The 21,049-nt window shown below is 40.7% G+C and overlaps 1 protein-coding gene across 1 annotated transcript in view; it reads right to left on the bottom strand.

The window, feature by feature from the left end:
* The window catches only part of ADAMTS2 (ADAM metallopeptidase with thrombospondin type 1 motif 2), a 175,022-nt gene that overhangs the window by 35,847 nt on the left and 118,126 nt on the right, over positions 1–21,049 (bottom strand). Inside the window, exons 5-7 of the mRNA XM_058848948.1 lie at positions 13,045–13,128; positions 2,297–2,453; positions 1,361–1,466 (exon numbers count right to left, since the gene is read on the bottom strand). Coding sequence (XP_058704931.1) covers positions 1,361–1,466; positions 2,297–2,453; positions 13,045–13,128 — 347 coding nt within the window. The remainder of the gene's footprint in view (positions 1–1,360; positions 1,467–2,296; positions 2,454–13,044; positions 13,129–21,049) is intronic.

Below are 21,049 nucleotides of genomic sequence, written 5' to 3'. Positions count from 1 at the left end.
ATACCTTTTTTGGACTTCTGTCCACATGCACATTTGTGAACTACTGCAGCTAAATGTGAATCCATTTGTGAATTACTGAGCGTGCCCACTCTCCAGGAATACTAACAGAAATGTACCCAGGCTCTAATCTGGAGCTATTCAGGACTTTATATAAAACTTCTTAAAAAACCCACACCTTAGCTTAATTAGAAGTATTTTGCAATAGCAGACAAGTTCTTTGCACGGAAAAAAGGAAAGACACCCCACAGAAAGCTAGTTCAGACAAGCTGCTGCTGTTGCCCAGGAGCAATCCCACATTGTTTAAATGTCAAACAGCCTGGAAGGTGGTGGATGCTTTCTAGAAAATTACCCAAAGTTACAGACACTCTAAAATTTCTTTTTGGCTTTACTATGAATATATTTTCTCCTTTCCTTTGTTAGGATCTTATGTTGCATTTTTAATAAAGACTATTGGACTAATGTGGGCAGTATCTATCCACAGTTAAACCAAATTAACAGATTGGGGCTGAATATGACTTGAGGTATTGCAAACTTTCTGAAGTGGTGTCTCTTTTAAAGCTCACACTGTTCTCTTTTTGTTCCTAATTCAAAAATTTGGGAATCAAATACTATCTGAGACTCAAATAGGTGTCCCTAACTAAGATCTGTTTATGGTGATTTCAATAAATTTTGGCACTTTATTGTTTAAAGGAAGAGAAAGGGCCTGCAGGCTTTCTTAGGGAAAACAGAATAGAGAGAAACTGTTCAGAAAAAACCTTCTGGTAACTGTTATTCTACCAAAGAGAAATGGGAAATCAGTGGGAGTTCTCTGCAGGGAAAACAAAGAAACTAAAAAGATCTGGAAGAAACCAGAGCTTTGACAACTGCTGCCCAGGCATTGGTTCAAATCACATCAATAGGTAAAATGATTGCATTTTTTATATGAGATATATAGAACAGTTGTAACTGCAGTGCTTGGTGCCTTGTTTCTATACAGTATTGTTTCCTTTATCAGCAGTAACATATACAGATTATGTGCTTATTTAGTATGAATTGCTTGCAAGAATACTTGCACTGACTCAGTGAATTCATATTTCTTTATTATTTACATTTCCACCAGGAGACTACAATACATCATTTAATCTAGTCCCACAGAAGCCCTGGAAGGTAATTCAGTATTAGCTCCTTTTTCCCATTTGAAAATCCCAAAATATAAATCTTACTTAAGATCGTAAAGAAAACTTTGTTAGAGTTGAGACCTGAAACAAGAGCTAACCCTAAATATTGTTTCTTAGCATCAATTGCATCTGCCCAATGTCATCAGCATTTGTCTGTACCAAAACCCATTTAAGGTACAACACAGCTGTCCAGTTGTACTCACACATGTCCAGTTTCATGAGCCACCACAAATGCAGATGAAAAACCATCTTCATGGTTGAGAGTGCAGCTTCGGACAGGATGGCACATCCCAGTGACGGGAGCATAGCCTGTGAGAAACACCAAGTGTTTCAGAAAATGAACAAGTAAAGAAAAATCAATGTGGTGGGAAGCTCCAGGGTGAGCATCTGTCCTTTGCTGTCACACAAGTATAGCTGAAGTGGTCGCCTCAAGACCTCTGCCCCTTAACATTTAACAATGTGCTCCTTCATCTGTGAAACAGATGAAACCAGCCTGTTGAACAAATTAAAACTTCCTGGCTCATCAAGAAAATTCTTGTCACCTCCTGGACTGCCCTGCAATTGCCTTTTCTAAGTGCATAAGGCAACAGAGGCGAAGGACATCACATGCTGCTGTGTGGAGGAGCCCAGCACCAGCCCTCAGGGAGCGGAGCCCCAGCCCTGTGTTGACAGCAGCTCTGGCCAACTCAAAATGAATGTGAAAGTTCTGGGATGTCTCCCCTCTGGTGAAAAACCTGATCTCACAGGAGCCAGAGTTCTGAAAAAAGGAAAACATGGACAGCGTTTGGCCCTGCTGTTCCAGACCTCTCTATAACATTTCTTGCAATTCAGCTGTAACACAGCAACAGATTTGGAACTTTTTAAACACGAAATCTATTCTTTAATCTTTGGGCATTTTCAGTATTGTTTACATATGGATCCCATTTTCTTGGCTTCAGTAAGAACACAAATTATCCAATAGGTAATCAGTAAGAAAGGATAAAATTATAAGTGAAGCAATTACAACTGAAAACGGCCCAACACAGAGCTCATGGGGAAAGAAAACATTGAGCACAGCTCAGCAAAAGTTATACAATTAAACTTTACATGACTAGGCTGGCTCAGTAATGAATGCACACACAAAACAAACCCAGACACACCTTGCATGCCTGATGGACCAAAATCCTGCCTGGTGAGGAAGATGGCGTGGTCATGATACTCCGCATGCCCAGAGTCGGGTTTCTGTTGCAAGTAGGCCCAGCGACACACGTTCTCCAGACTTTGTGAGGGGTTCCCAATCTCTATCAGACTCATAGACTGCAGTCACACAGGGAAAAAAACCAGACATCAAGACTTATTTATTAAAAGCATGGGCAATTGTTTTCCCAACTTTTTCAGGCACTTGACTAAGCATCCCATTTCCATTACAAATTTGTTCTTAATTAAGAGACACTCACACTTCAGAAACAAATTTTACTGGACCAAGAAAGCAAGAAAATAGCTAAAGTTCATGGTTAGATTGTTATTTGTGCATTTAATGAGATCTAAAATATAATAAAAGTAAAAATAGACTAGAAATAAAAAGATGCATATTTTAATGACAAAACTGATACTGGGCTGTTGACTCGTATTATTTCTATGCCACCATGGTACCAGTTTACATCACTTTATCGTCTCTTTACTGTCACTTCCAGTCTGGATATAGAGTTCCTGATGGAGCCCTTGTCCCTTTTGGAACCAGCAGGTCTCGACCTGGAGAGACAGACCCAGTGTGGGGAAGATCAATGCCTTATGGCCAAGCAAAGCCTGTCACGACAACTGCAGAGAGCCAGCACCCTGTCCTGTTCATCAGCTGCTTTTGTCATGAAACAGAGCTGTTTAGGCTGTTCTGCCAGAACTTGGCACACTCCTGGGTGCTCTGTTGGTGCAAAAGTGTACTTTTTCAGCTGTACTTGAATCATTACTTCCAGAAATGGACTTTCTCAGCCACTGTCTTTTAAATTGCATGTTCTTTATCCCATTACTCATCTGAAGATCATTCAGAAGGTAGAACACAGCTTCCCACTGTGGGATGCCATTCTCCACGTAAACCACATGTTCCATGGGTGGTAAACTGACACAGCTTGGCTGGCTCCAGTGAGCTGATGTGTTAGGTGGGGTGCAAAGGACAGCTCTCTTGAGCAAGGAAGAGAAAGGTATTTTAAAATCCAACTATTACATTTGCCTCTTTTTTTTTTCTTTTTTTTTTTTTTTCAGTAGTGCTTTTTTAAGAGTTCCCAGCTAATTGTGCTTGATACTGTACACTGCTAAGGCTTTAGAAAGCTTATTTTATGTGGGATACTAGAAAATGTATGACTAACTGACCTGTCCCAGGCCTTCCAGGATTTGTAAGAGCTACAGATGTGAACCTTGGCTTTTCATTTGCAAAAATTATATTACCATGGCAACACTGTAATCATAACAAAAACCACTACAGTTTAGATGCTATACTGTACTGCAAGCATTTGTGATTCCAAAATACTTAATGTAGAGCAAAACTTAGCCTAAGCCAAAAATAAGAGAGAAGTAATACAATTCATGTTTAAATACAGATGTATTTGACGTGTCCTCTAATTGAATTCATGATGGAGTACATAGAGTATTGACTACATGAAAAAGAAAATCCTCAAAGGGTTGTGGAAGAACAACTGGAATTGATAAAAGAAATGTTGCCAAACTGAGGTCTGATTTTGGCAAAACTAAGATATTACAATTCTGCAAATGTTCATAAAAACAAATTTATAAACCAAATAGAGGCACAGTTTGGATTCTGATACCACTGTGGAATAAAAAAGTTGTAATATAATCTTGTGTTGGATCATACTGCTTCCAGCCATAATTCCCTTGGAAATTGAACTAATAACTGCATTTTACATGGTGGGACAGTTGTGGTGCCTTTATTGAATCTTTGTATATTTATAAGAACATACTTAAACAAACTTTGAGTCGCTAATACTGGGCAAAATCTTGACTCTTCAAGCAAAAATCCTAGTCAGTTAAACAGGGTTTGACTCTGGCTGACGTCTTTAATAACATCCATCAGCAGTAAAACAAACAAACAAGCAAACAAACATAAAACTTATCTATGTCACTTTCACTCTTATTTCTCCAATACTGCACAAAAAAGATCAATTCCTTGAAGGAGATCAATAAAAAAGTCTTACTGCAAGACTCGAAAGTAAAGAATGCTGTAAAATGAAGCTGAGAAACCTCTAGTTTTCTAATATTTTCTGATGTTTGCTAATACTTCCTTATTTCATAATGACCTCCTTGTGTACATTCTACTGAATGAAAAATCACATCATTTAAGACACATTGATCAGAAAACAATGAAAACACACATCCTATCAACATATGCTTTGTTTAAGGGTATCCAATTATTTGCAAAGAAGTCTTGAATTTGCATGATCAGCAAAAAAGCATAGAAAATAAAACATCAATTATTTCCTAATAACCACTGCTTTATAGCTTTCCTCTGTCATCTCTTTCCTGCCCGCTAAATCAATCCCTTGTCAGTGGAGTCCATCACAAAAGCAAAATATTTGTCTCTGAATGAACTAAAAGAGCAGGTTCCAGCGCTCCTCTGATTAACATCGAGTCTGCCAGAAGCCAGACCAGTCTGGCACAGCAAACCAGCAGCTCCCGTGGTTCAGGCACTGCACTGGCATCTGCCATGCGTCAACAACTCTCTCACTGTATTCTGAAGTCCATTCCAAGAGCAAAACCACAGGCTCAGTCCAAGAGAGCCTCAATGCTTGCTTATCAAAACGCTAATTTTAGAGTTTGTCTTCCAGCAAATGAAGTTGAACCAACTGGTTAATGTGGAGCATTGTGGGGCTTTTGCATCCAACACAATAGGGAGAAGGAAATAACCTCTTTTACATAAAAGGGGAAACTGAGAACACACAAGTCCTATAAAACGTGTTCCAGCTGAACCAACTCTTTTGCCAATGACACAATTTTAACATCATAACACTGAGTCTCACTTCTTCTTCTTGGGAAACAAGACAGCCAGTAGGAAGTCAACTATTTTGAGTGTTCATGTGCTACAAATGTAAGTAGCAAGCTGAGGTCCTGTATGTGAGGAGGACTTCAAAGAATGAGAAGAAAAAGTCACTCTGTCTGCTGAGCACTCCAAGTCCACTGAGCACTCAAATCACCTTGTCATGAATCCCTTGTCTTTCCTCACTGGAAAGACAAGGGATTCAGGCTCAGCAGCCTGAAAAGAGAAATCCACTTGATTCCTAGCAAATTTCACTTGAACATCCACTTTCCGCATTTTGCCAAAGACTTTCAGATTAGAAAGGCTTCTACAGTGCCAACAGCAAATATTGCATGGCCATCAGTCTGACAATGAGTCAAACTCACTGTGCTCTGCAACTGCACTGGCTGAGACCAAAGAACTTTGAACGCCATGGTCCTCACAGTAGGCCACTGGTATGGCCAGGGAAGGGAATTAAAGGTAGTATTTCCCTCCAAAGAACCTCCAAGGCCCCAGTGGTCTTTGGATCAAAGGTTTCCTAAGCCAGGTATGCCTTTATATATAGAATTTTACCCACTTTTCCAGCTGCCTTGCCTTTACAGATACATGCTGCTGTCCTGAAGAAAGGAACTTAGGAGATCATGGGACCACGCAGAGCTTGTTAGTAGATAGGGCAGATGTCATATGTTTTAGAAGGATGTTGTCCAAAAATTGCTCTTGCAGAGATATCAGATAACACTTAATAATATTTTCTTTTGGAAGTCAATGTGGGCTTTCATCAGAGCCCAATCCCTTATTAAATGGACAAAGCAAATGAGAAAGAGGAAAAGAGACGAGCTGTGTGTAGTAATAAAGGCTGAAAGGTAAAATCCCTCTTTGTCACACAGGGGATGTCTAGGGGCCAGCAGGCTGCACTGGAGAAGAGGTGTAGGTGTTACTCTTGGCTAGCAAAGGGCCCACACTGCCAGGAACTCGCAGGTCCTGCAGCTGGCTGGGAGCTCCGACCTGGCTGGGAAGGACCTCTTTCCAAGCAGGACAGCAGGCCTGTGGAGAGCATTACTCAGCTGATCAGCAGGAAAACTGCCAATGGAAAGAGAAACTTTCCTTCTTGCAGCAAGAAAAGCAAAAAATCTGTGAACTGCTGATGGAAACAGATGGAGATGTTGGATAAGAAGTGGAAAGGGCTCAGCTGGGAAAACATCCCCCAGGCGAGGAGACACCACAGAGGGTGACGAGGACAGTCTGCCCTACAGAACTAGCCTAGGCCTTTTCTCTGGGAAACTCAGTATCTACCACTGCTGCACATTTTCCTTCCTTTTTTTGATTCCGCCTTCATTTCTTCTCCACTCCCTTCCTTCTTAGATGGAAGCAGCAAAAACCCCAAAAATCAAATCAAAACAAAACAAAACACCCCAACACCACCCTAAATAAAAATGGAAGACAAGTGAGTTGCAACTAAGAGGCAAAGCAGGGCAATAAGGAATGGTTGAAAGCCAGAGAGGTCTCTGAACCTTCTTTGCTATCTGTCTTATCCTTTGGGAAGTTATCAGTTCCCTCATATGAACACACTGAAGAAGAAGTCATTCATGAAGCTGACTGGAAAGTCCTTCAAATATTTGTGGAGATTGTGAGGCAAGGAAGAAATGTATAACTTTTTTTTTTTTCTTTAACAATATCAAAATTATCTTAGAAGAAAACTGCAAATTTAGTCTATATTCTACCCAAACCTTTCAAGAATGTTCAAGCTGCCAACCCATGTGAAAGACACACTAGTGTCACACACGGAATGGCAGCTCCTCTTAAACAACTGTGTTTTTTATCTGATAATTGGCATCACTGGGTACAACTTTGCAAAAGTGATGATGAGCAGGTACTTGATGACAAGAACATCTGAAATTTAAACTGGTCAGAAGCTTGGGACCTTCCCTAACTCATCCATTAGGTGGTGCTCCAAGAGAACCAACAGAGGAGGCTTTGCAGCTCTTCAGTAGCTCCAGGATGAGCAGAAATACTCTTAACATGACAGGCTTCAAACTATTGTAGGAAAAGTTGGATTACAGCAGTGCACATTCAGGAAACAATTTAACATATGACTTTCCCTTCCTGAATGTATAAAGTCTCTGCAAAACACACTGTTTACATTGCTTCTACTTGGCACTTCTATTGTTCATTGGATATTGGATTAGAACTTCTATATTCTTCTCTCATCCTGAACAAGACAAGCAAAAGACAAATAAATACAATTATTGAATGTCCATGGTAACCAAAATAACAAAAATAGCTCATTCAGCAAACTGTCATTTTGCATTCAAAGGATTTGTAAAGCTTTCTTATGGCAGCAGTTTGTAAACATTTTTCAGTCTCTAATTCTGTAGAAATGTAAGCAGATCAGGAATACAAAGCACTGTTTATGCTATCAGCCAGCTCCACATTCTTCAAGGTCCCAACAAAACACACTGGGAAATTATAAGCTCTGAGTCTAATATATAAATAAGGGGATTCAACAATTCACCCAGATGAAAAACAGGAGGGGCAATATCTCTTTATCCCCATATGAAACATATGGAAACAGTGCAAAAATATGAACAGCTGCCAAAATGCTACATCATATGTAGGTCCTGGCCTTGCAACTCAGCCTGTGCAGAACTGGTTACTGGACACAGCCAAACGCTGGGGTCAATAACTCCATCTTCAGACACATTTGTAAGGCCAGGGCTTGATTCCTGCTGATTCTTTCAGGTCTTCTGCATCTACCAATGTCAGTGGAAAAATAAGATACTCAACTCACATTCGTGACCTAGTACAAGGAGAGGCTGGAGGAGGCTCAGGAAAATCTCAACATATATAAATGTCTATTGTGCAGGGAATAAAGATGACTGAGACCGTCTTCTCAGTATCCAGAGAAAGGAAAAGAGGCAATGGGCAAGAAAAAAAAAGCCTTTAGGAGTGTTACTGTAATTTTACCATAAGAGTGGACAAACATTGGGAAGGGTTATCCAGAGAGGTTGTTGGAAATATTCAAAAGCAAGCTGGACAAAATCCTGAACATCCTGCTCCAGGTGACCTTGCTCTGAGCAGGGCAGTTGGAGTAGATGATGTCCAGAGGTCCATTCCAAGCACAGCTGTTCCATGACCCTCATGTGCAGATAAAAACCTTCCTTGAATTGCCAGGCACAGGTGCTCTCAGCCAAACTCTGCAACTTCCTTGGACAGGCAGAGGTAAGTGGAGGTTCTCATCCCTTATCCCCCGGGAAACAGCAGGGTCAGCAGCAAAATAATAAGGACAAACAACTGATTTAAGGAATAAACCTGATTTGTGCTTCCAAGGCTGCCCTCTGGGAAGCAGAGAGAAAGATGAACCTGACTCAGACTGAACCAGCACTTCCATCCTGGCTGAACCAAGAACATCTCCCCTGCTTGCATCAAGCTTAGACATGAAAAGGTCAGATGGCAGAGATAAAGAGAGAATCATTTTATGAAAAGATCGAAGGTAAGGTCTTGTCCCAAATGAAGGCAGCAGGAGCTCTGCTATTATCTCAGACATACAAAATTGGAAAGTCCTTCTCAGTTGAACAGTCTTGTCCTATGAGGTTGCAGGCATCCACCCCATAGTACCTTCTTCCTGAACTGCCACCTCAAAGTCGTTTGGGTTTTCTTTCCTTCTCTAAGCTATTTGAGAGGCTCTCTGCAGTGATAGTCAGGTTCCTCTTTCACTGTGACCAAGTTAACACATGGTCAGAGTCCAACCACTTGCTTTGGTGCCAATTCTGGTTTACAGCTTATGTGGGTTTTTTCTCCCTTCTGGTTGCATTTCCAGATGCCACGGAGCAGAGCCAGCATCCCTCAGCCCATCCCACCCTGCTCCAGGCTGAATATAGGCCACTTGGGAGAGCTCAGAGATGTCCTGCACTGCCACATTCACATTTCCCAAGAAAAAACCCTCACAAATCCTCAGGGGGCTGCATTTATTGAAACCCCTGCAGCCCCTGCAAAATACTTTCCAAGTGTTTTTTCATAATCATTGTATTAATTACATCCATCCCAGCTAACATGTGCTTTCCTCTGCTCTGTGCAAGGGCAGCTCATCTGCACACAGAGTCACCATTGTCAGTGGACAGAGTGTGGGGCTGGAGCCAGGAATTTATGAGGTCTTATCCCCAGCCTGCCAGTGGCCTTCCGTGTGGCCTTGGAAAATAACACTTAACATCTTTGTTTTTTTAGCTGTAAAATGGGAATAATAATCTTTATTCATTCACCTCAAAGAGGCGATGAGAGGATTTTATGCAGTGCTCAGTATTTAAATGTTTCCAAACAAATTTTAGAATAACCAGTCAGGGTTTTTAAATGCATGCTCAGCTCATCTCTTGCAACCTCCTCTGCACTTGGTGCTCGTGGTTGCTTTGCTTATTTCCCTGAGTATTCTAGAGCTAGCTGGATTACAGAGCTGTTACAACCAAAATAGGTCTAAGTGGAATAATTCGCACAAACATTGAATTATATTAATCTCAAATGTATCTGCAGTTGCCAAAGTTTGGAACCAATCTTCCTACTACTGAAGTCAAAAAGGCAGAAGCGAGCCAGCTCATCTTTTTCCCATTTGAAGAAAAATGCGCTGCATGTACCCTGTTTACTTATTTGCAGTATCCCATCACATCAAAACAGCCAGTCACTTTGGAAGTCAGTGTCAAGAAAACACAGAGAAATGCATTGTGGCTTCTGAAGCCAACACAGATATGGAACAGCCTTTGCAGAACACATTTTTTCTATCCTAATGATGGGATTGATGAATGAGTGGGCAGCAGCAAGGCACAGCTGAAGCCTTCACATCAGTCTGTGGTAGATCATTTGTTGGAAGTACTAAGAGGAAAGTGAGGAGTCAGGGAAGGGCTGGCAGCTCTTGCAAAGTCCTGCAAAGCTACCCCAGCCCCAACGCAGCCACACTCTGTTTCCCAAACACACCACCCAACCAGAGCTCTTGGCAAGGCTCAACCTGCCACCCCCTCAAAGTCCTGAGGTGATAATTCACACAAAGTGATAATTCAGTAAAACCATGTCAGATCTTTTGAATTCATCCCTGAAGTAATTTCAGCATGTGATCACTAAGGAATATCTTCCATTTTTTCATTTTACCAGGGCAATTAATGCTATTCCTGAAATTACTGAAACTTCTGCATGTACCAGTGCCTGTGTTTGAGAATATTAAAAAATAAGTACATTTGAAAGAGTGGAGTTCCTTCAAGCAAGAACCAGTGAAAGGTTGGTTGCTATGCAACTCAAGTATTGTCCATATTATTCTTATCAACAGATGACATGTTGTATAAAATAATATAATTGTCTGAAAAAACCCACAATACAGTAGAAGGCTGCTCAGGGGTGGAGAATTGGCAATAGCTGAGAGTGCTGTCATAAACCTGACGTTGATGGTACATACTTCATCAATTACAGAACCGTAATGTAATTATTATGATTATTTAAATGGCACCCTTGATAATATATATAAATTGCCTGCAGTGAGGCAAATGAATCTGAAAATATTAGCTCCATGCTTTCAAAAGAAATGCTTACTCAAACAAGACTGGGATAACATTTTCATGTTGTGAAGGCAATCACGCTACTTCATTCATGCACTGCCTTATCTTGTACACGAACCCTACCTAATACTATGTATTTTGAATATATATTTTCCTAAAAATTGTTAGTGATGGTGTGATAGTAAAATATTCAAGGCTTTGTTCTAATTCCACAGAACAGGTTCAGAAAATAAGAACTATACACTTATTCTCTCTGCTTTTCCACTGTTAAATTATCCCAAACCTTTAAAGAAAAATCTCCTCACCTTCTCCTCCCTGGCACTAGTCCTCTGATCAGGAAATTCAAAAACATGAACAGAAAAGGAAGTATTCTCATACAGCCATGGCATGCAGGTTCCCACATCATAAAGTAGAGGAGCTCTGGAATTATATATTTTATATATACTTTTTTCTATTTTTAGAAAGCCCTAGACTGTCTTTAATGTAAACAAGAATCAGATATGGAAATGTAAGAAAAATTATCTTTGGGGCAAGTTTGTGATAGCAGAATTATTCCACTGAAACAGCAGGACAGCTCAGAAGCTAAAGCATTGTCCACTGCAGATCGTGGATGTAGAATCCAGAAGCAGAATATCCATAAGCAGATTACACAGACCTGTAAATGTGGCAGTGATGTGGCCAAAGATCCACCAAGAAATGGTGGCTTCTGTCCTGCACCCCAACTCTCCTCTCTAAAGAATGTGAAACTGATAAATTTCAAATTATAGATGAACAAGGCTTTGCTCTTCACAAGAAAACAAAGATCCTTAAGATGGAATGATGGCTGCTGTAGCCATCTGGAAACTCGCAGAAATAACCAGAGCTCACACTGAGGTAGATTTATAGGGCTAAAGATTAATAATAATAAGCACATAACAATTATGAAATACCCATGAAATAAGGACTGCAAAGAAGTGACTAGGACTGGTACTAATTCTACTGGCTTCCACCACTATTGCAACATCAGATTTGTATGAGATTTGTAAGTCAATTTGCAATCAAACTTTTGTCATTACAGCCATCACAAGGATATTTCAATCATTTTGTAATTCAATGTTAACTACACACTCCATGAACCTTCAATCACAAAATGGCAAATAGGACCTTTTTTTACCTTTTACTTTAGGACATACATCTGATTAAGCTTATCCAAAGTGCATAACTACATCATCATCATCATCATCATCACCGTCATCATCACTGCAGGAAAAGCAGAGATGGATTGGTGTGTTTAATTCTCAGATGGAGAAGCTCCAACAGAAAAATTTAACCTGTATCCAGGTAATCAGTCTCCTTCAGAGTCCAGACTAAACCTGAGAGCTCCCTCATTTGCACCAGGGAGGAAAGTTCTCAGCTGGTATTGAGCAGGGGAAGCTGGTGAGTGCCAGTGGAGCTTCACCATCTGCCCTGGCTCTTTGCTGACAACATTCCAGCAGCTTCCATGAGCAGACATGGAGTCATCCAGAATCCAGACTTACTACATGAACATGGAAATCCCAGCAACTCCAGTCACAGGAAGGTGCATTAGACGTTGACACTGCTCTGAGCAGCTGGGCCTGATGCTGCATTGGAAAGCACCAAAATCACATATCCTTAACCAAAGCAGTTATCAGCATACTCTAAATGTCCTGCTCCTGTTTCCATGGAATCTGATGTTGGCTAGGCAATAGCAGGACACAGGTACTGAACAGATCAATACTTTTGAAATCTGTCTAACATTCTATTCCTCTTTACCTAAGTTTTGTCTGTGGAGCAACACCTTCCACAGGAACTGAGAGAAAGAACACTTGATACTTTTAATTACAGATTTGATCTGCAGAGCTCTTGCCTTCTGGCCCCTATTCCACAGAACACCCATTTAACTTTAGCACATGTGTAGTTCTACTGATAATAAGCACAAGTATAAATGAGTTCTTAGAAGCCGTAGCCCTCAGCATCTTGCAGAACTGACCTTGTATTTACTGATACTTACATATAGTTGAACCAGAACACATTGAGTTTTCTTTAGGAGCTAAAATGTTCTCTATGTTTCATAGGCTATTCCAAACAAATCTGAAAAGACAGACTGCCAGAGCTAGGCAATAACTTCAAATGACACAGGGAAAAACGAGAAGAAATTGAAATTATTTGAAATGTTAAGTTCAGATGACAAACATATGTATGTAAACATGGAAGTTCTTTATAGTCGCAAACTAATAAGGATAATATATATGGATTAAAATACAAAACAAATCCATGACCCCAGTAATTGCTCTGTTCATAAAAGAATGAAGTCTACAGATACTGATATCCTCCACTTAAATTAACCTTTCCTTACCTTGCCGTAGCTCAGCAGGATTATCCTCACCAAGACAACGTTAATGTGAGCACCCAGGGACTCATCATGATAAATTTCATTAACCTGCAAAAGAGTTCAGCGCTTTAACAATGGTTACTATGAAAGCAGTGATACAGCCAGTACCTTTTATACTCTGTCATTAGACCAGACACAATTTTGTGATCATATTTAAAGCATGAAAAATTCCACTAATGAGAGAGGGAATAGGTTTTTTTCAAAGTTTTCAGTAGTCTCCCAACAGGCTATAATTTGGGGAATCATTTAGAATAAATATATACTCAGAGACTTCAGATTATCAGGTATATAAATGCCAGCCTAATTGGACTTGGAGGTATCATGGTGCACCCACAGGATGCAGCTGAGTTGCCCCATGTGTGCTCACTGGAGATAGGAGCATGGCAATCCTGGCAAAACCCCAAATATCTCTCTGCTGAGCAGGACCATGTATAGGGAAGGGCATGAGTGAGCAGAGAGACAGGACCTCTCTCCTGAGAGCCATTCACCAGATCAGCTCAGCTGCACCCTGTAATTCTTCCATCTGGGACCCATCACATCACACTCTGCCAAGAGGAAGTGCATCCCTCAAAAAGCTGCTCAGGCACATGGGCTGGCTCTATTGTGTGTCAAAACTCATCAGTGTTAAACTTTGCAAGTAGAACAAAAGCTACAAAATGCCAGCAAATTAAAATTGTCTTCTTTATTTTTATACCAGGGCTACATAGCTGAACATGCACACAGGGAAATCACCCCAGGAACACTGAAAAGAAAACTGTAAATATTTAGAGTAGAGAATGAAATGTGAATGAATAACAATTACTTAGGGAACACTGCTACAAGCAAGCAGGGAAAATATTAACAGTTAATGAGGATGATTTAAGTATTCAGTGATGAAGACTGCATGAGACTTGGCCAAATGGCAGGGGTTTAGCTTTACAAATTAGAAGAGGCAGATGAGACCCCTGCAAGGCAAGTTCCTTCCCTAAAACCTCCTTCCTTTGGTAAAGGTTCCACCAAACTGAACTCTTTTGCTGATTTCATTTATTCCTGCAAACTAGATTCATTACTTCAAGCTAATAAATAACTTTCAGGGAACCTTTCATTTGAAACATGGTAAATAATGTCCTGCTACTTCAATCAGCCCCAGTTTTAATGGCCCATATTTTATCTCTTCAAAAACCATTGAAATTAAATACATCAGTGTAGGTTTTGCTAAGCAATCCCCACTGACATTTTAAAGTGAATTTTAATTCATTTCATCAGTATTTTTTGACAGAAGAGCGTTATTTTATGCCTGGTAGGCATCCAGATTTTCAACAGTCCTGGGTGTCCTGCTGAACCGCAGCTCCAGGAGGAGGCTCACACCCTGGGGAACATTCTGGGGGATGCCTGGGATGCAGGCTCGTTACTGGTTGATGAGAAAGAAGATCCTTGGATTAAAATGGTGGATGAGGAGCTCATGGCCATGAGTGGTTGCAGGGGCTTCTGTTTTCATTGCAGGGTAGAAGGAGCTGATTATGTTCAAATCTGCTTTGTAAACAACTCCTCTAGAAATCAGATCATCTCTTTGCATGTTTAAATAAGACTTAACAAGACTAACTTTATATTCTAACATTTTAAAAACTCTCTTATTTTTACTTTGAGGACCACTGCTCAACACAGATTATAAAGAGGTAAGATGTAAACATATTCTGCTTTACAAAAATTCTTTCACCCAAGAAAAAGATCTTTGAACATTGTTAAGTGAGGCAAGGATATTAATTTGTCTCCCTCTTTGTGTGGTGGGAAGAGAGCACTCGCATCAAGGATATGATAAGCTGTAAATTACCTGTACATGAAATGAGTATTAAACAAAAACTGCTGTGTATAGAGGACAGTAAACACAGCATGTAAATAAGTATTTAATTAGCTCATAAAGCATAATCCAAATTGGTGCACACCACTCTCTCGTTAACTTCCAGAATTTAACCTAAGCCTCTTTTAACAATCGTTGAGTAACTGAACAACTGTATCGCTGTTGTGTGCCAAAGGGAAACTTGGCTTGAAAAAACTGATGGAACAGAATTAAAACACTGTTTGACTATGCATGCAAATGACATCTAACAAACAAACTGTGAATGAACAGAAAAGCACAAGCACTCTAAAAAGCTGCTTGGTTCTCTTGAGACCCTGGATTTTCTGCAAGACAGCGGGCCAATTCAGAGCTCTGGGTCTTGGTTTCATTAATGAGTCCAAGCCCTCTTCACACAACATCTTCCTCTGAGCTAAACTGTGGTTTGCTAGGAGTACCTCGCTGCACATGAATAATATGCTGAAATAGATGCTTTTCCTTTTTTTCAGCACAGTCTAAACCACATATATTTGTTTCAGAGATACACCTAATTGTTGTTAGAGATACAAGATCCAAATGAAAGTTGTGCTCTCAGAGGTTCACGAAAATGCACACGCTGAAAGGGCCAACACAATCCCTAGCTCAGATTCTCCACATTTCCACCACTTATTTCAACAGGAAAGCAGAGTCAAGCTAATGTAGCTCAATGTATAGGGCAGAAAATGACCAACCAGCCTGTGCAATCAGAAAGCTCCAGGCTTGAGAGCAACTCACAACTTTGAAACTTACTGTTTGAAAGCAGAGACAGCCAGACAATGGAGATACATGTTTAGATGTCTGTGCAATAAATACACACAGCTGTGGAAAAGACTGCAAGTACTTTTCCAGCACTGCATCTCCATGTACTTCAGCAGGACATCCTTGTTCGTATCAACAGAAGAAAAGCCAGAGTCAATCTCCTGTTGTTCTTAGATCAGTAAGTCTAAAATTAAGTTGCTGCATAGGAGGAAAAAAGTACACAGAGACCATCCCATAATCACAGCTCCTGAACTGAAGGCAGTGAATGAATTAAGTCTTGATAGATGTCCTATAGTGATTCAGCATTTATAGAGGGTGATGAAGAAGGCTGTGTAAATCTCAAAGAATTCAAAGCACAGTGAAACACTGTAAAGAGACTTTCATCAAGCTATTGTAGTTAGCTAACTATTTTGGGATATCTTTGGTTTCTTTTTCTGGGATATTTCAAAGGAAAACATGCATTTCTATTTAAAGTTTCTGTGTAGAAATCAGGCTGGCACAGATTGGTGCTACATAAGAAAAACAAAGACTTTATTTACTTTTTTTCATCTGTCCCTCTCCGCTAATTTTATAATTCTTCTGCCTTGAGCAAGTTTCAAGTCAGCACAGTAAGCACATAGAAAACATGAAAAAGCTAAAGACAAGCCAAGTGCCTGTGAGGTGCCTCACACTTTGTAAAAGAAGCGCTGGAAAGTTTTGATTACTGAGCAAAGCACGGCCTGATCCTAAAAGGGAATTTTGAAAGCTCCTGTAACACAAATAGTAATCAACAGCCTTCAGTTCTGCTAGTCTTGGTGCAGAGCAGAGCAGGTTACCTGCTGATTGAGCTGGCAGGATTTTTAGGCAAAGTCAGGTGGTTCCCTGGATCCCTAATTAAACCAATGCACCACAGGAGAATAATCTGCGTATTTTGGCAAATCATCAGCAAACCCATTCATGCAGTTTGAAGGAGTTCCCAGCCTTGCAGAGTTTGTTAGGATCTGCTATGCAAAAGGCAGATCATTTCATCCCAGCGTGGCTCCTGAACCATAAACCATCGGGTTTGTCCCCAGGCAGCTCCATGGATTGCTCCTCACGCCTGGGTGAGCGCCGCTCCCCCGGGCTCCTGAGCACACACCCCTGTGGACACTTCATAGCTTCAACCTCGGGCTGTGTCACTACCAAACAGCTCCAACCCAGCAACAGCAGCCATCAGAGGGCACATCTGACCATCCAGAGCGGGCACAAACCAAGAATCATCTGGTTTTGCAGCCACCACAAATCACTGATCCATCCAAGCTGATTAGCCCGCTCTTTGATCACCCACATCCTTACACAACTACTGCTGCAGAAACTACTGATAGCTACGTGCTCCAGGGCAGAGCTGGGACCATGTGTGGATCTCTGCCAGAGCAATACTGGAGAAGCTGGAGAGCATCAGCTCCTTCCCTGTGGGATGGCAGAGCTCCTGGCAAGCCATTGTTAGAGCCCAGCCCGAGATGCAGCTCATTCATCAGATCATAATTATCTGCAGCAAAGCCTCGGTGCCTGGTGGGCATCCAGTGATTGTCTATTTCTGTAAGAAACATCTGGTTTGAATTACAAGATAGGAACCAGAAATGTCATGGTGGATACTGAGCACAAACTTCTGTAATCTGACCCTCCCAAAAGCGTTCCCCTCTCACTTTATTTTTCTGCCGTCCCACTTCAAACACCACTGTGCTCATCGATTTTCATCACCTTCTTTATGCTTTTGGAGATCCCAAATGGGCATTTCTGACATTCCCAAAGCTTTATCTTAATCCCACAGGAATAACAGTACACCAGTTCCTCTGGTTGATGTACTGTGGTCACACAGAAAGTCATAAGGCAAAATCAAGGGCTCCTAGTCTCCCTTTCTAGTCCTTACAAGGTATTTCCTCATTTCCTCAGAGAGGAACTCTTTTTTCTCCCCTGAAATCTTTGTTGAGCATCACAAGGAATAAAGAAGAATGAAACCACACAACACACAAGAAACTTAAAGGTCAAACTGTGATCTCACATTTGGAAAACATCTATCTTTCTGCTCAAAACCACATACACCAGGCAGTTTTAGAAGAGCTTGGCAGTGTACCTTGCAAAACAGAGATAAGAATCTTGCATTTTCCATGCAAATATGAGTCCGAGTCCTGATTTACCTTCCCTGGTGTCAGAGTCAGTAGGTGTTACCAAGTCCAAGTTAGCTGCTTCTGATCAAAATGAAAAACATTCTCCAGCAGATGTGTTGGCAAGGCATTAGGTAGCTTCATGTTACAGGTCTCTATCTCATCTTCGACTGTAACATTGGCTTTAGAAAGGTCATAGACTTTGTTTTCTGACTTCATGACTAATTTATTTTTCTTAGTTCCTCCCGCAGGCTCTTGGAACTTCTCATTCCTGCTCATAAACCACTGCTGTGAGAAGTTTCTCTAAACACTGTAAATTACCTTTGCGCCAACAGACTCAGTATTTCTCTGAATTACTGTCTCAAGATCATGTTAATAAAATCAACTATAGCATCACAAAATGATTAAGCAGACGGATTTATCACTTTACAACAAGGGATAGGGGTGTGGTGTTAAAGTAATAAATATGGTGACCTCTTCAAATCTAAGTGGTTTGGTTAAGAGAAGCATGCAGAATTTGAAAGCTGATCCTAATCATCCACACTCCATCACACAAACCACACTGTCACAACTCAGAAGTCCCTGGCTGAAACTTTTGTGGCTAAAGCTCATCTTGGTATTTGGAGTAATGGGAAAAAAATCTATCTTTTAACAGCACCTACCCTCTAGCTTGAGGGCAGTACCAAAACCTGTGCAATAGGGCAGCAAGGCACATTCCAGGTACCAGTAATGAGCAATGCTCACCTAATTGACACTGGGAATAATCTCTCTCTGAAAATGTGTACAACCTGTAAGAGTTCTGAGAGGGTCTTTCCTGCAGGAGCCCCTGAATGCCCAAGCACAACTACAGCTTCCACTGTAGGGTGGCAATCAAGATAACAAACAAAAATAACCTCATGGAGGCCTCTTCAGACACTGTTCACACCAGTCATAGCTACTGGTTTATAATGAACAGTCAAAATGTGGAGTTACATACATATATTTAAAGTTTCAAACAAGCTGTAATTCAGCTACAGAGAGCTGAAGTCCCTCAGACGAATAGAGTTGGACTTACATTTGTTATTTGTGGAATTTCTTAGAGTTAGTTCAAATTTAAAGTGCCCATATTAAAATAAACTGATTTTAAATAATGAGCAATGGAGCTTATGAATTATTTAATTTTCAAAAATCCAGTCAAATTCTACATTATTGAACTAGCCTTGCTGTCTAAAAGAAATGCTTTTTAGTTTAAAAAGCATGATTCTGAAGACAGGGAGAACCATTATTTCAATGTATTCAATCATCACTTTCTTTTTAGCAGCTTGAATTAGACATGCTTTCAGGTTTTTATCCAACTGTCAGTTAGAAACCGATGGCATTTCTGCCCTTTCCTCTCATTAGGGACTTGCTGTTCTGTACCTGCAAATCTTCATTCCTCATCAGCCAGAGATACGAGAGCAGAAATCTCATCTATAATAGTAGTATCATGTACATCCTATTAAAGAGGACAGATAACACATTCAGCAGCGCCTCAGGGCCACAATTTCAAAGACATGTGTAGTGCTGAAAGATGCAGGTGAAAGACTCCAGGGACTTTCCAAAGCGCCCAGCTGCATAACTCTCATTGATTTCAGTTATTCAAATGAAAAGTTTAATGTATTTGTTCTGGAGTTGAAGTTTCACTTGAAGGCTGGGGAATACATAATCCCATGAGATAATTTATGATACTGATTCTCACTGATTTCAAAGGCAGGTAAATTACTAAATACTCAGATAAATCTAGCCCAGAGTGAGGCATAATTCTTATTTAGGGTTCATCTCCATTTGAAATAACAGCAATTAGGCACTTAGCTACTTTGAGGAGATGGGCTTTAGTATCACAGATATTTTGTCCATATATCCATTACATGAATATATATAAATATTTTAATATCAGCCTTTTTACAGTAAAGGAATGGAAAAGAAATTAAAGATTTTTATCCCTGAAAATTGCTTCATCCTGGAAACTACTTTTAAGAGGGTTATGAAACAGAGAATTTCAGCACCAGGACTGGATCCTTTTCAGAATCAATGGGCCCTTCAGGCTGGAAAAGCTCTTTAAGATCATTAAGTCTAACCTTCAACCCCAGCACTGCCAAGGACACCACTAACCCACATCCCCAAACGCCACATCCAAACATCTTCTAAACATCTCCAGTGACTCCATCACTTCCCTGGGCAGCCTGTTCCAATGCTTGACAACCATGAAAAGATTTTTCCAATTATTTAATCTAAAGATCTCCTGGTAACTTGAGGACATGTCCAGATCCAACTGGAGAGCCTTCCAGCCCTCCAGCAGATCAACATTCCCATCTACCTTGGTGTCACCTGCACATGGACTGAGGATTCACTCAATTCCCTAATCCAGATCACTGATACTAAAGGCTACTGGACCTGGGCAATGTCACTTTGGACTGGCCACCAATTGGATTTGGTTCCATTCACCATCACCCTTTGGGCTTAACCACCCAGCCAGGCTTTTTATCCTGTGACCAGTGCACACGTCCAAGCCATTCAGCTCAATGACATCCATTCAGTGCCCTCCTCCTCCTCCCAGAGCATCCTGCAGTGAAAACCTTTTCTTTCCTAAGCAACAAGGTAATTCTCCAACACCACTTCTAGCTTTGCACTTTTCTAGTATTTCCCAAACAATTGTACACACAGAAACAATTACTGAGGGTTTGAGATGCTTTCTTGCTGAAATTGAATTACCTTCTATGTTCCTGAGTAACTACAGAACTACAAGATTCAACACAAATATCTCTCCTCTGTGGAAATGCTTCTGCATGCTATAAATACAAAGTTAATTTGTGCAATGTGTGGGCTCACGCTTGGAAATTGGACTGTGCAGGCCAATATCCTTCCCAGGAAAAAACACAGCATGACACACAAATGAAAATGGTGCAAGCAAGAGGCAGCTGAGGGTCTCTAAAGCAAAAGCAATGGCATATTTTCCAAAGGTGACTGAATGTCCCGACAGTGCTGAACAGAGAAAAGAGAAGAGGTCAAGAGAAACCAGAGTTTTGTCAGAGGAAATGACTGGAGGATGAAAAAGGGGAGGCATGAGGCCGAGCTCACTGCAGTGGAACGGCTGGCGCAGAGTCAGACAATACGTGGCTGCAGCCCAACGTGTTAAAAATCCTCTGGCATCTATCACCATTTGTTTGGGAGTGACTTCATTTCCAAACTTTGGGATAAATATTAGCACAGTTATTCA

Source organism: Poecile atricapillus, chromosome 13 (assembly GCF_030490865.1).
Source record: "Poecile atricapillus isolate bPoeAtr1 chromosome 13, bPoeAtr1.hap1, whole genome shotgun sequence".
Taxonomy (NCBI): domain Eukaryota; kingdom Metazoa; phylum Chordata; class Aves; order Passeriformes; family Paridae; genus Poecile; species Poecile atricapillus.
The sequence above is the reverse complement of the archived record's forward strand: the minus strand, read 5'-3'. Positions and strand labels throughout refer to the sequence as shown.